General features: G+C 41.0%; 2 protein-coding genes across 5 annotated transcripts; one reads left to right on the top strand and one right to left on the bottom strand.

Moving 5' to 3' along the window:
• Nucleotides 1–624: 624 nt before the first annotated feature.
• On the top strand, nt 625–3547 carry LOC115154612 (acyl-protein thioesterase 1-like). 4 transcript variants are annotated; one of them, XM_029701064.1, is made up of 9 exons: nt 625–706; nt 996–1028; nt 1166–1231; nt 1365–1412; nt 1500–1570; nt 1695–1768; nt 1876–1977; nt 2243–2361; nt 3001–3547. In XM_029701064.1, the coding sequence occupies exons 1-9, from the start codon at nt 639–641 to the stop codon at nt 3065–3067; spliced, it is 648 nt and encodes a 215-aa protein (XP_029556924.1). In that variant the 5' UTR covers nt 625–638; the 3' UTR covers nt 3068–3547. The 4 variants fall into 4 exon arrangements, with proteins under 4 accessions (XP_029556924.1, XP_029556909.1, XP_029556918.1 ...); XM_029701049.1 differs by having other exon boundaries at nt 2201–2361; XM_029701058.1 differs by lacking the exon at nt 1365–1412 and having other exon boundaries at nt 2201–2361.
• A 1527-nt stretch (nt 3548–5074) lies between these two features.
• LOC115154609 (regulator of G-protein signaling 20-like) lies at nt 5075–11539 on the bottom strand. Its single transcript, XM_029701036.1, has 5 exons — nt 11422–11539; nt 9483–9643; nt 6474–6557; nt 5990–6224; nt 5075–5766 (listed from the first exon to the last, which is right to left on the bottom strand). Exons 2-5 carry the CDS (start codon nt 9638–9640, stop codon nt 5572–5574), a joined length of 672 nt encoding a protein of 223 aa, XP_029556896.1. The 5' UTR covers nt 9641–9643; nt 11422–11539; the 3' UTR covers nt 5075–5571.
• Between the last annotated feature and the right edge of the window lie 6375 nt (nt 11540–17914).

Below are 17914 nucleotides of genomic sequence, written 5' to 3'. Positions count from 1 at the left end.
GCGAACCCCCCTTCAGCGCCCCCCCCTGCACAAACACATTTTTTTCAGACATTTGGAACAACACAAATAAATAATCATAACATTTAAAACTATATAAATATAAAAATATTTATAAAAATAAGACTCATAAATATCAAAAAGAAGTAACAAAGACAAATAGAAACAATTTTGTGTTGATTTGGCACTTGAGCATCAATACATTACCCATCCCCCAACATTGAAAACCAAGAGTCAAGACTAAATCAATTCACCTTGGTGGTGTGCAGTACTGTACAAAGTTAGAGGTGCGCTATTTCCCCCGCTCTCCCTACCTCGGGCTTCTAGTGGGGAGACCCGAGGTCAACCTACCCCCACCCCCCTCCCCATCTCGTACTTCTGAGTGGGAGACCTTCCCAGGCAGTAGCCTGCCTAGCTCACAAACTAGAATCAGGGCGCCCACTCCGACAAGGTTAATTGACCCACAGTCCCACACAGTGACATGATATCATTGACGTAATGTGCAAATGAGCGACAGAAAACCGATCACATAAATGTCACCATTCCGTTTTTTTTTGGTGCGGGCGCCCGTCCCGCCCCTGGCAAGATGCTGCCCTGGGTGGCTGCCCATGTTGCCTATACCTAAATCCGCCACTGGTTGTATGTGCGGTAATAATATGTCATTGCCGTTGCCTGCTATTGTACCTGCCGCTCGGAAAGCCACTGCAGCGCTGAGCGAGGGATGTTTGGCAGCGAGCATTGAAGGCAACAGGCATGTTGTTGCAGACAATAACTTCCTCTCACATTATTGTCTCACATACATCTGTATTCCCAGTAAATGCCCCCACCGTGGGCTGCTAGTATCAGTTGTCTTAGTGTAGGGCTGTAACAAAAGCCTGTACAGTAGCTTGCAGGTGGAGGAATGAACACCCCAAACCTAGACCTACAAGCCATTGACATTGAAGTGTTGTCAATAAATCTAACCACATTGTGCATTTATGTATCTCTTTTGCATTACAGGTGACATTTCTTCATGGCCTGGGTGACACTGGGTATGTGCAGTACAGCTCATTCATTTCATCCCTCATTTTACTCCTACCACTCACCATTGACCCAAGAGTTAACTGTCATATTATTTCCATTTACTGTAGTCTTAAGTTCATAAGATGTCTTTTGCTTTTGTTCATAGCCATGGCTGGGCAGAGGCCTTTGCTGGGATTCTGACACCACATGTGAAATACATGTGTACTCACGCGTGACTACCTCTGTGGACAAGCACAGCTCCTGTATTTGGAGATTGTTGATAGTGATTATTGATTACATGGTGTTAATGGTATATGCATTTATTAATGACAGTGAAACTATTTCATTTTATTTTAATTGTTCAGTCCAATCAGGCCTGTTACATTAAACGTGGGCATGTCCATGCCCTCCTGGTAAGAAGTCAAGTTTATTTAATTTTATAAAAAGAAGGCAATATTGAAGAACGGTAGCCGATTTGGGTTAATCACTCTATGTTATAGGTTTGACATCATCAGATTGCAAACAGATGCAGAGGAAGACGAAGCTGGTATTAAACAGGCTTCAGAGAAAAGTGAGTCTACATCATTTGGATGTAGCTGCACTAGGGCATACAGTATGGTAATGTTTTAAACTGTATGAACCTGAGCTTGATTCTATTTGAGTTTGATTTCATTGAGTGCTGCCTGTCTTCTCAGTTAAAACGCTGATTAATCAAGAAGTGAAGAATGGAATAACATCCCACAGAATTGTTCTTGGTGGGTTTTCTCAGGTAGACTAGCCTATGACAACAAAAACCTGTAAAACAACACTGAAATGTACGAAACTCAGTGGTAAGACATAGTGATAGTAATTATTTGTGTGCTTTGGTGTATACAGGGTGGAGCGTTGTCTCTCTACACTGCTCTCACGGCCCAACAGAAGCTGGGGGGAGCGGTTGCTCTCAGCTGCTGGCTCCCTCCACAGCACACCTTCCCTCAGGTATAGGCAATCCTGCATTAGAAGTGTTGTGTGGTGGACTTAGGTTATACATAAAATCCATTCTATTGTTTTGGAATGTAAACAGTCTATTAGCTTGTTACTTTACCAAACCACACAAATCAACAATGGTCAAAGTAAATTCCAAGACATTGACAAAATCATTCTAGAGACGTTGCAAGTCATAGCTGATTTTAAATATAACCCTAACGTTGTCCTTTCTCAGGCGTCGGCCAACTCTGCCAACAAGGAGATGCATGTCCTGCAGTGCCATGGCGAGGCGGACCCTCTGGTGCCCATAATGTTTAGATGTCTCACAATGGAGAAACTGAAGACCCTCTGCAATCCATCCAACATCACCTTTAATACTGTTAAGGGAATTTTGAATCCCAATGATAATAATTAACAATCAATAAGCTTTGACTAATCCCCAAAGGTCTGTACAGTTTATTCAGAGAACGTTCTAAAGTCAAAAATTAGGACTCAGTCCTTTTATAATACACACATACATTCCTATCTTTAGACCACTCCCTTTACAAACAACCAGTACTTTTCCACTAACCACAAAGAACCATAAAATTTGTCACATTCTACAAGGCTTTCACCCCCCCCCTCCCCTGTTGGGACCCTCTTGGTTTGAAACCCTCCAATGATTTTCTATTATCTACTCTACAACTTCACTCTGTTTACATCCCTACTAAAGGATATAACCTCATAGTATTTCAATACTAACAGATCTACCCCCATCCTGGTTTTATCTTCTCATAATTATCAAACTTTTCCCCCTATCCTACAATTTCAGAGTGGAACACTTAAGTCATCATCCTAACACATACAAATTATTCTAACAATACTTATCCCAGAATGCCTCACAGTGCCTGCCCTGAGGTTAGTATGGTTTGTACAGCAGCTGTGTGAATTCTGTAATATGGTTCAACTTAGAAGATTGGCACTTTTTGAAGTCTTTAAACATGCATAATGGAGTTTATATGAAATGTATTATATTTTGTGTAGTAATACTTGTCTCTCTTGCGTCCAACAGGAAATTATGGATATCAAGAAGTTAATTGAAAAGCAGCTTCCTCCAATCTAAGGCTTAGACCTACACACCCACTGCCATTAGAGCTCATTGAAGGTGACTCCTGTGATGCTCCATAGACTGTCTGAACCACATATCTCACTCAATATAACCTGCTGCTAACTCTGACTATCAGAGACATAGTCAGGGACAGGCCTTAGGGCTAGCTAGAGGCAAGCCAAGGAGAGGGACACCATAACTTCAAACAATTGTATTCTCTGCGGGAGCCTGGTGGAATCTTCCGTATTTTAATCTGTTGCCAGTACTGTTGTCAGTGTAGCTATTTGCTATTGAAAAGCCATCTCTTCCAGGGAGTATTTTTTTGATTGTATGGTTTGAAAATATGAATCTTAAAATGTTGATTTGTTATGGGGAAATAAAACCCTGATATAATGCAATAGTAAAAGAAGACGACAACATAAAATTATTGTGCTTTATTCGATTTGTAAGAATTGAAAGCCATTTTCTGTTAATTCAATACACAAATACAGTATATGAATGGTCACATACTATTTATTTCATACATGTATGTTCCTGTTTACGTTTTGACTGAGAAAGAAATAGGACTAAATTAGCATCACAGTATTCATATCACAGGCAAGATCTTTTTCCAGATATCAGCTCACACTGTACGTAAAAAGTTACTATTCTTTGAGAAGAGCAGAAAGCACCACAATTTAATATCAACTGCTGCACCATTTTTGTGACATTTTATTCAAACTACAGTACCAGTCAAAAGTTTGGACACACCTACTCATTCACCTACTCATTTTTATTTATTTTTTACTATTTTCTACATTGTAGAATAATAGTGAAGACAACAAAACTATGAAATAACACATGGAATCATGTAACCAAAAAAGTATTAAACAAATCAAAATATATTTTTTATTTTAGATTCTTCAAAGTAGCCACCCTTTGCCTTGATGACAGCTTTGCACACTCTTGGTATTCTCTCAACCAGCTTCACCTGGAATGCTCTTTCAACAGTCTTGAAGGAGTTCCCACATATGCTGAGCACGCCATCCCAAACCAGATGGGATGGCGTATCGCTGCAGAATGCTGTGGTAACCATGCTGGTTAAGCGTTCCCTGAATTCTAAATAAATCACAGACAGTGTCACGTAAAGCACCCCCACACTATCACACCACCTCCTCCATGCTTCACGGTGGGAACCACACATGCAGAGATCATCTGTTCCCCTCCTTTGCGTCTCACAAAGACACAGCGGTTGGAACCAAAAACTCAAATTTGGACTCATCAGACCAATGTACAGATTTCCACCGGTCTAATGTCCATTGCTCATGTTTCTTGGCCCAAGCAAGTCTCTTCTTCTTATTGGTGTCCTTTAGTAGTGGATTCTTTGTAGCAATTCCACCATGAAGGCCTGATTCATGGAGTCTCCTCTGAACAGTTGATGTTGAGATGGGTTTGTTACTTGAACTCTGTGAAGCATTTATTTGGGCTGCAATTTCTGAGGCTGCTAACTCTAATGAACTTATCCTATGCAGCAGAGATACCTCTGGGTCTTCCTTTCCTGTGGCGGTCCTCATGAGAGCCAGTTTCATCATAGCACTTGATGGTTTTGCGACAGCACTTGAAGAAACTTTCAAAGTTCTTGATATTTTCCGTATTGACTGATCTTCATATCTTAAAGTAATGATGGATTGTTGTTTCTCTTTGCTTATTTGAGCTGTTCTTGCCATAATATGGACTTGGTATTTTACCAAATAGGGCTATCTTCTGTATACCAACCCTACCCTGTCACAACACAACTGATTGTCTCAAACCCATTAAGTTAACTTTTAACAAGGCACACCTGTTAATTGAAATGCATTCCAGGTGACTACCTCATGAAGCTGGTTGAGAGAAAGCCAAGAGTGTGCAAAGCTGTTCTCAAGGCAAAGGGTGGCTACTTTGAAGAATCTCAAATGGAAAATATATTTTGATTTATTAAACACTTTTTTGGTTACTACATGATTCCATATGTGTTATTTCATAGTTTTGATGTCTTCACTATTATTCTACACTGTAGAAAATAAAGAAAAACCTTTGACTGGTACTGTATGTTGAAGGTGTAGTGATAAACGATCTAATGCCAAGGCACTTTCCCATGTCTTCTTAATATTAAGTGAAATTAGATTTCATTAAAAATAACTGAAAATGCTTTAAGTCTGACAATAGAACTACACAAATGCAGTGCTAACAGATACAACATGCTTTCCCCTCATCAAACTATAGAAAAGTGCAATGTCAAGTGCTAGGCAATATAAAAATATAAATATATTTGGAAACATCTTGCAATCTGAAATGGAATACAGCGTATGTTCTTGCTCGCTTTGAAGATTTTGGAAAGCCAATATTTAAGGTAGTAAACAGTAGTTACACCTTAATATAGACATTTTTGTAAATAGAGCCTATTGATCAATCAACATGTGAATTGTAACTGAAAGCTGGACCTAAGATACGGAAGTGTCATCTAAAAGCAATGTGTAGAGTGATTGATGGAGAATGAGAGTCTATGGCTCTGTGGCAGGTGGTGGTTCTTCCAGGTCCTGCAGTAAATCTGCATACGCTGTAGAATTCATGTAGCGTGGGTATGAGTCTCTCTGCATCAGCGTGTAGATCTGCTGCTGGGCGTCCTCAAACGTGTGGGACGTGGGCTCCAGCATGTTCTTGTTGATCACATCTCGAACACGTGAGTCCAAACTCACCTGGAGAAGTAATTAAACAACCAGAGAAGTTGAATAAGAGCAGTAGCGGTCTAATGAATAACTATAATAAGTAGGAATTATGTGAAATCTAGAGTAGTCTTGCTGAAGCAAGTCACACTAATAAGAATACTCTATGGAGAAAGCATTTTAGGCTTACAGCTATAAATGAGCACAATTATAGGATACTTCAGTCTCAAGAAAGGCCAAAGCAGTGTAAGCTCACCTCTTTAGGGGAGAGGATAGAAATGAAGTCCTCATAGATCTGTCGTACTCTCTCCTCCACCACAGTTTTGTTGGTCTCCTTTTTGAGGTCTTCGCAGGCCAACCAGAACATCATGTTCTCTTCACTAAACTCTGTCCTTAGGAACTGTCGGAAGCAGCCCCGCCCTGCGGGGCTCTTCATCAGCCTCTCAAACGACATGGTCCACATTGTCGCATCCTCCAGAGTAGGCTTGGGGCTTCAAAAAAGGGACCATGCTCTTTATTTCATACAATAGATGTAGTTGAGAATGTTTAATGTTGATGTTTCAGCTCCAGCTCTATATAATTACATATAGAACTCAAAACATTACATTACATATTAGTAATTTAGTAGAGCTTTGTGTCTAGAGATTTTATTAAACAGTCTCAACCATATCCCCTTTTCTTGTTTTTCCTAAACTATGTAGCTAACCCTATAGGGGATATTTACTGTGCAGTGCTGTTACCTGTCATCACAGTTTGCGATTTCCTCTGTCCTCCTCTCATAGGTGCTTCTTTGAATCCTCTCATCCTCTGTCATAACAGTCAGACTGAAAAACAGTGAAAAACGGAATAGAAATAGAAAATGTACTGTATGTACAATGTAGGGTTTTCGGCTATTGTCAATTGGTGTGGAGGGTAGCAGGCATGTTGTTTGTTCCAAACTGTGAACAACAGTGGTGGTAGGTGCACATGTCCCGGATGTGTGAGTTCTGCAGGGAGGTCTTGCGTAAACACTACTGTCATCCAGTCCTTAGAGATGTGCTGTAGTTAATTTAAACACCTAGTGTAGCAGTCACCTGTAGCCTAATTAAAAGCAGGTGAGAATCCACCACATCTGGGCTCTCCAGCCACACACTGCAGCTCTGCGACAATTAGCACAACTTAATTGAGGTTGATGTGGAGACAGAGACTATTCCCACTCCCTGAGGTGTGAATTAGCATGCTCTTATTCTGCACACAACAGGTAGTGCTGTCCTAAGAGAGCAGTCAGAGGAAGAGGCATAATTCTTGCTTACGTATACATCTATGACTTCAAAACATAAATGTCCCTGTGGGATTTGTCCACAGAGACCGTGTGTGGCTGGCAGATGCTCCGTTTTTATGCCTCTGTTTGTGTCCTGTGCAGAGTATATTGTACAGTTAATTCGGGAAGTGTTCAGACCCTTGACTTTTCCACATTTTGTTACGTTTCAGCCTTATTCTAAAAATATTTTTTTCCTCATCAATTTACACACAGTATCACATAATGACAAAGCAAAAACTGTTTTTTCTAAATGTATTACAAATAAAAAAAACAATATACCTTATTCAAACCTTGTGCTCTGTGACTTGAAATTGAGCTCAGGTGCATCCTGTTTCCATTGGTCATCCTTGAGATGGTTCTACAACTTGATTGGACAATTAAATTGATTGGACATGATTTGGAAAGGCACACACCTGTCTATATAAGGGCCGACAGTTGACAGTGCATGTCAGAGCAAAAACCAAGCCATGAGGTCGAAAGAATTGTCCATAAAGCTCCGAGACAGGATTGTGTCGAGGCACAGATCTGGCGAAGGGTACCAAAAAATGTCTGCAGCATTGAAGGTCCCCAAGAACACAGTGGCCTCCATCATTTTTTAATGGAAGAAGTTTGGAACCACCAAGACTCTTCCTAGAGCTGGCTGCCCGGCCAAACTGAACAATCGGGGGAGAAGGGCCTTAGTCAGGGAGGTGACCAAGAACCCGATGGACTCTCTGACAGGGTTCCTCTGTGGAGATGGGAGGATGTTCCAGAAGGACAACCATCTCTGCAGCACTCCACCAATCAGGCCTTTGTGGTAGTGGCCAGACGGAAGCCACTCCTCAGTAAAAGGCACATGAAAGCCCGCTTGAAGTTTGCCAAAAGGCACCTAAAGACTCTCAGACTGTGAGAAACAAGATTATCTGGTCTGATGAAACCAAAATTAAAGTCTTTGGCCTGAATGCCAAGTGTCACGTCTGGAAGAAACATGGCACCATCCCTACGGTGAAGCATGGTGATGGCAGCATTATGCTGTGGGATTTATTTTAGTGGCAGGGACTGGGAGACTAGTCAGGATTGAGGGAAAGATGAATGAAGCAAAGTACAGAGAGATCCTTGATGAAAACCTGCTTCACAGCGCTCAGGACCTCAGACTGAAGTGAAGGTTCACCTTCCAACAGGAGAACAACCCTGAGCACACAGCCAAGACAACGCAGGAGTGGCTTCGGGACAAGTCTATGAATGTCCTTGAGTGGCCAAGCCAGAGCCCAAATTGAACCCAATCGAACATCTCTGGAGTGACCTGAAAATAGCTGTGCAGCAACGCTCCCCATCCAACCTGACAGTGCTTGAAAGGAATGGCAGAGAAGAATGGGAGAAACTCCCCAAATACAGCTGTGCCAAGCTTGTAGCATCATACCCAAGAAGACTCAAGGCTGTAATAGCTGCCAAATGTGCTTCAACAAAGTACCGAGTAAAGGGTCTAAATACTTATGTAAATGTCATATTTCAGTTTTTTATTTTGTAAAAATTTGCTAAAATTTCTAAAAACATGGTTTTGCTTTGTCATTAAGGGGTATTGTGTGTAGATTGATGAAGGAAAAAACAATGTAATCCATTTAGAATAAGGCTGTAACATAACAAAATGTGGAAAAAGTCAAGGGTTCTGAAGACTTTCTGAATGCACTGTATGTAGGTTGCTCCAGATTAGAGGCGTCATGCCCCCTCAGAGATGTCCTGTAAAATAGAAATAATAAAAATGTGTTTAATTTTTGGTTTGTTATTTCTCTGTAATACTACTATCCACCTAGCAATTTTATGAAGTTGGCTTTAGCTAGCCCAGATATGTTCCCAATCTCCCAACCTCATAACTACATACCAAGAAGCCATTTCAGGCTATCAATCAAGTAGCTAGCTAGTCTAACTATCTTAGCTGGCATGCCGGCTGTCGGTGGACTTCCGAAACACAAGCAATTACTAAATCCACTGAATGTGACTCACATTCCTTTCAATCTTATACCCAGATTTGAGCATATTTAGTTTCTTTAACAAAATAACTACAGAGGATACAGACAGCTCAAGCGGTATGCTTAGATATGCAGAAAAATATAAATATTTTTGACATAGAATTAAGTATAATGATTATGGCTCTTGATTGCAGGAAAGACCGTTTCAGGTGTTTGAAAAATGCAGAATTCTCCAACTTTCTGACTGGGGGCTTAGTCCCCGTCCAGACCACTCCCCAGCCATCTTCACACACTTGGTGCCCCCTCAGATTTTTGGGGTGCATGACGCCCCTGCTCCGGAGTGCAGAGTTTTGGTATAAGCATGGTACATATAATGTAAGGTAGCTATGGGTTACGTCTCAAATGGCACCCTATGGGCCCTAGTCAAAAGTAGTGCGCCATATAAGGAATAGAGTGCCATTTGGGACACGAACACTTACTATGGATAGTATAGTGGTACCTACCAGGAGCAGCTGCAGCAGCAACACCAACAGAAACAACAGGCATTGGAGGCGTTGGTGGGCATGTTCCCCATCCTGTGCTGTGATTGGAGGACACTGGCCGCGGCTTCCTGGTGTACTTGCATCTGTCTCTTGCGCATCTCCAGCCGCTCTGACCCCATGGGCTGCAGACCAAGACACCACGCTGAGGTTGTAGGTGAGACAGACTCACAATACTGCAGACCCCCCCCCCCCAAATACAATACAGCACACTGCACTCACACTGCACCCACATAGAAGGCAGGCATCAGTCATCCATCCATATACTTGTCTCCATATCTTGTAGATGACATTGAGGGAGTGAAAAATATGCAATTTTAAAGACTTGTACACAGTGGCGGATTTAGGTATAGGCAACATGGGCATCTTGCTGGGGGCGGCACGGGGCGCCCACACAATTTGTTTTGGAATGGTGACATTTGCGCGATTGGTTTTCTAGCGCTCATTTGCACACCACGTCAATGATATCATGTCACCGTGTGGGACTATGGGTCAATTAACCTTGTCGGAGTGGGCGCCCTGATTCTAGTTTATGAGCTAGGCAGGCTACTGCCTGGGAAGGTCTCCCACTCAGAAGTACGAGATGGGGAGGGGAGCGGGGGTAGGTTGACCTCAGGTCTCCCAACTGGGAGCCGGAGATAGGAGGAACGGGGGAATCTATCAAATAGCGCACCTCTAAATTTGTACAGTACTAATGCAATTAGTAAAATCAGACACACTACGAAACGCTACCAAATAAACCACAATTCATTCATAATACTGTGAATATATAGTTTCACAGACATATTGTTGCATTTTTTTCTGTTTTTTGCAAAATCGTTAGGAATAATATTAAACCTGTCTGCACACCACCAAGGTGAATTGGTTTAGTCTTGACTCTTGGTTGACAGTGTTGGGGGATGGGTAATGTATTGATGCTCGAGTGCCAAATCAACACAAATTTGTTTCTATGTCTTTGATACTTTTTTTTTATATTTATGAGTCATATTTTTGTATATATTTATATAGTTTTAAATGTAGTGATTATTTATTTGTGTTGTTCCAAATGTCTGAATAAAAATTACAGTTAGTGCAGATTGGTGCTTTTTTTATGGGGGGGGGGGGTCGCCCAGGGAGCCATACAAGCTAGAACCGCCACTGCTTGTACAACATCTCGAAACGACGTAAAAATAGTAGCCTACTGAGGGAATCCCCACGGCATGTCGTCACATCAGTTATAGCGCGCATGTCTTGCGGAATGCTCTGACCACTTCAACAAAGCAGAATGATCGCTGTGAGAACTTCTTTTCACTGTCAAAGCTATAACTTATTATAGCGAGAAATGTAGTACCAGTTGGCTATGCAAAATACCGTCATTGACATTAATACATAAACATATATATGCTATATATAAGCTATTAAACGCCTATTACCAAGCCTAACATTCGCAGGATCAAATCATTTTAACGCGCTCTGGGATGAGACATGCATGGGATGAGAAAGACGAGGCGTTGCTGCCTCCATCCAAGCATCCTCAGATACAACACAGATGGAGACTTGGGGGTTAGAGCGCTTTTGTTTTTTTACCATTTATTAGGTTCATCAATATTGACAATATTTTAAACGAAATACTGTATGCTGACATACAGTATAATAACGCATAAGGTGTATTTTTCTTTCAAGATGGAGAATATGGCATCTAATGATCTGATGCAAATTATGACTACAGCAGCAATAAATAAATAATTGACCATTAAATTCGGTAGCTATTTCCAAAAGATAGAACGAGATTGTCAAGAAACCATGCTGGCAATAATTATCTAGTGTCCATCATTTTCCATTTAGATTGCTGATGTTGAATCTAATTCAAATGTTAGCATTCAATTATATTTCAAAGAGGAAATTCCAATGTAACTGTACTCACTGTGTCACCATGAATGCCAGAATACAGGTGATTCTTGCCTCAATCACATCCGTCTGCACTGTGTTGCAATTCGTTTGCTCCATGCGCATGCGTTTTGTTTCGATGCAAAAAAAATATGTTTTGCAGCTGAAGCGTTGAAGGGCAGACCAGTTTTTACTGGAGGCTTCAAGCAATGTTTGATGATGCTCTCATATGCTCATCTGTAGCATAGCCTACTTCACAACCACTGAATGAAACCTATACATGATCCACCCACCATGAGTAGCTAGGTTTCCATCCAATTGGCGACAGATTTTCATGAAAATATTCTAAAATCCACACGTCGAAAATATGCGCAATTTAACCAACAGTAGTGTTGTCACCAAACGGACTTGTTCCAGATACAAATCAGTGCGTGATGACATAGTGCACACAAACATATTTGTTTCGCTTAATATTTCATTGTACCAAATCAAATGTCCATCGCATTTTCCAAAACTGTTGCATTAAATAACAATAGCCTTCTCTGGTCTTGACACGTGCGCTCTAGGCAACAACAGATACAGTGTGGGTAGGCTGTGCGGTTAGGCTAGCCTACATGATGAGTTTATTATAATAATAATATTTGTATTTGTCAAACAGCAGTCAAGCATCGATCTGATCTTCATGTCTCCAGAACAAGACCCTCGATATTTATTTGAAAAGAGCATCAAGCTCATCACATTGCACTTTCACAACCCTGTGAAGTTCATCATCATTTATTTCATCTGTAGCCTGATAAACTGCATGGTTTCCTGACAGGTCGCAGTGGGAGGACCACACAACATGTATTTTCTTTGTATTTATTTGTTTTACCACACAACATGTCATCGCGTGACTCCATGTGTACTTCGATATGATGGTTATTGTATCAATATTTGCGCATGAAAGCGTTTCCTCCTACATTTCTCGCATTAATTTTACCGACACAAATAGATCCCACCTTGTCAAGCATATATTGTTTTGTAGACATTTGTAAGGTGTACCGATACATTGTATGTTTCCATTATGCCTGTCATGACATGTTTTTACCCAACATATACTTTATGCGCATAAAAATGTTGGATGGAAACCTGGTTGGTGATAGAGATTTTATTCTATAAATTCATCATCAGGATACAGTATACCCCCTCTGTAATTCACATAAAGAGCACAAGATGTCACCAAACTATTTTCCCAAAACGTACCCTGGCTGCCACTGCTGATGCTCAACATAACATTTCCTCCGCGTTGTCACAACTTTTGGAGATATTTCAAGAAAACGATTTTGTGAGAAGTTGATCGCATTTTTTTTAAATTTGAAAAACTTGTAGATATATTACAATGAAGTTAGATCTATAATTTTTTTTTAAATGTGCAACTAGGAAAGCCTTAAAATAAATAATCCACTTGTTTAGATAGAAAATGTAGATACTTTGAGTAAAGTAGTAATATGTTGGATGAGTGTGTTGAGGGCAACTAGCCTTTTAGCAATTTTACACAGCATTTTATGTCATTTTGATGGACAGCTAGCTACGTTTTTAAGAGAGAGCATTTCAATTGACATCTCTCCCCCTGTTTACAGTCACATGTGGGGACTGGATTAGGTATGAGCAGTGCAGGAGGTGGGCTCATGAGTTGTGGTCCAATTTGACTGGGGATAGCTTTATTTGTGACCTATGTACAAATTAGAATTGTGCAATAGCAGAGCATAAGAGAGTTGCCACACCAATGTTACACTGAGTTAATTAGTTAAGTTATTGTTACTAAATGTTATGTTCCAATGTTATTTCATTTTAGAAGTTATATTCCAATAAATATATTTCTTTATGAATTAAAAACAACTTTTGAAAACCTTTTGCTCATGAATGTCATTTTAAAGACTGCTGGGATTTAAAATCTTGCATTACTTAAATAAAATTTAGTGCAATTGTACATAATGGAATGTACGGGAAAGGAACAACAAAGAAAGAACAAAGAGGGACTTTACATCAAATCTCCTCATAGTGAGGATAGTAATGGTGACATGTGCAACACCATTCCCCCCATATTTTATTTAAATAATTAAAATAAGACAACTAGACTTAGCTTTTAAGTATTACTTACTAAAGAATTTCTAAGGAAAACATGGATTTTAACACACTTGGGTGAAACCCTTTGCCATAATCTTCTACCGGTGTCAGGTTTTGAAGGTAAGACCCAGATGCAGACTGTGTCAAAGTAACAATGTTTATTACAGCAACATGGGCAGGCAAACAACAGGTCAAGGCAGGCAGGGGTCGGTAGTCCAGAGGTGGGGCAATGGTACAGGACAGCAGGCAGGCTCAGGGTCAGGCAGGGTGGTCAGGCAGGCGTGCTCAGAGACAGGACAGGCAAGGGTCAAAACCAGGAGGGCGAGAAAAAGAGAGACTGGGGGGGGAAGCAGGCGCTAAAACAGAACGCTGGTTGACTTGACAAACAAGACGAACTGGCACAGACAGATAGAAAACATTGGTATACTGTAAGTACCCAGGAGACAATGAAGAAGATGGGCGACACCTGGAGGGGGGTGGAGACAAGCACAAGGACAGGTGAAACAGTTCAGGGAGTGACAACCGGGGTAACTGGCACACCCGTGGTTATGGCCTTCTTCTAAAAATGTATTTCATGAAAAAAAAAATCTGAAAAAAGTCTGAAATGTAGCCATTTACTTTTATGGTTGGTTTGCCTTAGCATGACCTTCATCCACATACCTTTTTATTTCTCCAAACATTTATTTTTTTGTGTCAGCAATTAGACATTGTTCTCAGGGGTGGGGAGGGTGGGGGTGGGGGTGGGGGGGTAGTTACCACCTAGTACCCTAATATGCCTATGCAATGGTGTGGGTCATTGACATGTGAGGTGTTTGAATTTGCGACCCATGTCCTCCATGATACAAGGCCAACTATGTCAGCCAACTCACAGCTGGAAAACCATCGCACCTCCTTGGAGCGCATGGATTTGGTCTCTCTTTGCGTAACGGCAGTAGGAGCCTACAGCCACAAGAGAGCAGTAGCGATCTATGTTAAAATGCACGATGCAGTTTTCATAGGACTTGATGCATGCTGTGTAGCATTAGTTACCGATGGAGCGCGAAGTTAACAGATCTCTTTGCTGCTAATACTAATGTTAAAACACACCTATCAACACGTGTTTCATTTCCAAGTAGAGAATGGTCTTATCGAAGACTAAGGTAGGTTTAACTCCAAGACAATGTCCATTAGGCCTCTGCCTACGTTATAGCCTGCTTAGGCCTACGTAGGTGTATAGTGGTGGCACCCATGCAGCACCAAATGCCAACTAAACTGTGTGGGTTCCTTTGAATTCAGCCTTAATTGACTTTGTCAGAGAGATGAAAACAGTAAAAACCATCAGGGACTCTCAGCAAGAATAGATGCCTCCATCTGTTACATATCTCTATCCAACAGATCTGGTTTTAATGTGAATTGAAAATTGCTTTCTCTGTTAATTGAGCTTGAAATTCAGCAGAAAAAAAGGACTTGTGCTTTTATACATACATAAGCGAATAGACAAAGGCTACTCTATAGTGAAACAATCAATCAACTGTACTTGTTAATCATCTCTGCCTGTTCACTGAACTGTAACAATCACTATCTTGCCAGTAGCCTATTGCAAGTTTGAGTGTTTATGCTAATGTTTGTGTGCATGTGGGTGTAACTGAATTTGTGTGTTTGTGGGTGTGTGTGCGCGTGCATGCTTAGGTGCATGCATTAATGCGTGCATACATGTCTTTGTCCATCTCATGAACTTCTTGACAATTGTAAAGTTGGTGTTGCAATTTGCAGACATCTATTGTCTAGGTTTGATGGGGAAAATAATTGGTAATAGGGTAATAGGGTAACAAGGTTCTTCTAAGACAGATACTGTATGTGGTTGAACTGTTGAACAGATGTTCTGACGCACAAGCACCTGTTCTGAAGGACATCCCCACTGTGTTACATTACACAGCACTTGGAACTGGTGAGGATCGAGCTGGGAGGGTATTTTTTAACTGTCATCTCAACTTTCTCCTCGTCGCTCCTATTAAGAAGGTCAAACGAGGGCTTTATCGTTGATAAAATAGCTGTTGTGTGTCTGTCTGTGTGTTTCAGAAGAAGAAGAAAATCTGTCATACAGAATATCTTATCCGTGCTTCCTCATTTCACGGTACAACACTCTCTGTGCAGTCGGTCTCTTCCCTGAAGCTGAAGTTGCAAATATGACACTGGAAATGTGGTATATGGTTATTGGGAGATCCGCAGAGGGGGAATATCTATCCTCCTCTACTTTATATGACAACTGGGCTATAAAATACTTTCAATTTAACAGACCTCTGTTTCAGGTCTCTCTCTCTCTCTCTCTCTCTCTCTGTCCCTTCTCCTCTGTCTGTGTGTGTATGTGTGTGTGTGTGTGTGTGTGTGTGTGTGTGTGTGTGTGTGTGTGTGTATGTGTGTGTGTGTGTGTATGTGTGTGTGTGTGTGTGTGTGGCCAAATAGCAATCTTTTCAGACTGATAGCCTGGTTAATAGGCAAAGCCATTGGAGCCCATATAAGTTATATCTCCTCTGAGAAATGTGTTACAGCAGTGTATGTGAGAGTGTGTAATATTTCATATCAAACTATGAGACAGCACATCTGAGTCCCTCTCAGTAAAGATTTAACCCTGCATTGAGGGTTGTTTTTATTATGCATATGTGAACTGCCTGTAATATATTTGACTTAAATGCATATTTGATCATTTCATTTGTCAATAAACGACAAAATCCATGACACTAATGCCTTGAAATACACATTAGATAAATCCAATAATTGTCTTGTGGTTCAGCAAAATATGGCATATACCTCAGCTATAGGCTATTGTGTTCAGGCCAATGAGGCCATATATTACTATAACTGCATTTCTGTATGTGACTGTAACGCCCTGGCCATAGAGAGGGGTTTTTTGTTCTTTATTTTGGTTAGGCCAGGGTGTTACATTGGGTGGGCGTTCTATGTTCCTTTTTCTAGGTTTTGGTATTTCTTTGTTTTGGGCCGTGTGTGTGGCTCCCAATCAGGCACAGCTGAAGCTCGTTGCTGCTGATTGGGAGTCACACATAAGGAGCATGTTTTTCCTTTGGGTTTTGTGGGTAATTGTTTTGTACCAGACAGGACTGTTTGCTGTCGGTTTGCTCTTTTCTTGTTTTGTATAGTGTTCACGTTGTTTATATTAAATTCTAATAATGAACACTAACTCCGCTGCACCTTGGTCCACTTCTTCAGACGACAGCCGTTACAGTGACATTATGACCTCATGGTTTGACGCATGAATCAGGCGCTGGCAGTTTATGGTTCTTTGAGGAATTCAATTCACAGATAGACAAAATCAATTGGGGTGATAGTGGCATATGTGTAATTGTCAAATGTTCGAATATTCAAGTTGTAAAATCCAGAACTTTAAGGTCTACATTATTTGCATTTCAAAATGGGAAAAAGTTTCAAATTCATAAGCAAATTCAAATTCCTATCTCAGAATAACAGAAGATCTCTCTCTAATGGATCCTCTTCATTTTCCTCCTGGACAGTAATTTCCATTTGTACATGCTTCAGTTACAGATCAGGGTGGCCTGAGCTGTGCAATGCTGAGGGGAGGCAGTCGAAGGATGGGAGGCAGTACCTCAGGCAGCCCCTGAAAGACTGCCCCTCAGGCCATAGAGTAATTTTGTTGTCAGAGAATGTAAGACCAGGATTACCCTCTGCTCCATACCTTTTAAATCCAATATCCAGTGTATGCATGCCGGAAGTAGCCTGTGTCTCAAGGATGTTGTGAAATAATGTGACACGTGAAGTGGCCAGGTTAATAGACACAAGTATTAGCATTTAGATGCTTATTCTGTTGTCGCCATGTGAAGAAATCTCAAAGATACGTGGAACAATATCAAACCTTTTACCACAATGTTAATAATAAACTAGATTAAAGATTAACCAAAGAGTGCGCTGAGATTCGGGAAGCAAGTACAGGGAGTGAGTGTTTTAATAAATAAAACAAAACAATAACCACGAAACACAAACACCACACCGACATGAAACAGAGTCAATAACACCTGAGGAAAGAACCAAGGGGAGTGACAGATATAGGGAGGATAATCAAGGAGGTGATGGAGTCCAGGTGAGTGTCATGAGGCGCTGGTGCGCTTGACGATGGTGATAGGTGTGCGGGATAATCAGCAGCCTGATGACCTAGAGGCCGGAGAGGGAGTATACGTGACATTAACTTTGTTCAACCGAATGCCACTTTCCCAAATCCCATATTGTGCACAATGTTAAGCGTCTATTGACACACCCGTGCTTCAATCTAAGTAACATAAGAAAAAAGTCCCCATAAAAATCTGTCCGTTCAAAACTAACATTTCTCTTTTTTAGCATGTGCTGCTTCTCAATCCAAGCATCCACATATGTCGGCCTTCACAGACCCAGCGGCAGAACGAACCTGTCACGTCCTG

Source organism: Salmo trutta, chromosome 2 (assembly GCF_901001165.1).
Source record: "Salmo trutta chromosome 2, fSalTru1.1, whole genome shotgun sequence".
Lineage (NCBI taxonomy): Eukaryota > Metazoa > Chordata > Actinopteri > Salmoniformes > Salmonidae > Salmo > Salmo trutta.
Note: the sequence above shows the minus strand (reverse complement) of the source record. Positions and strands in the feature narration are given on the sequence as shown.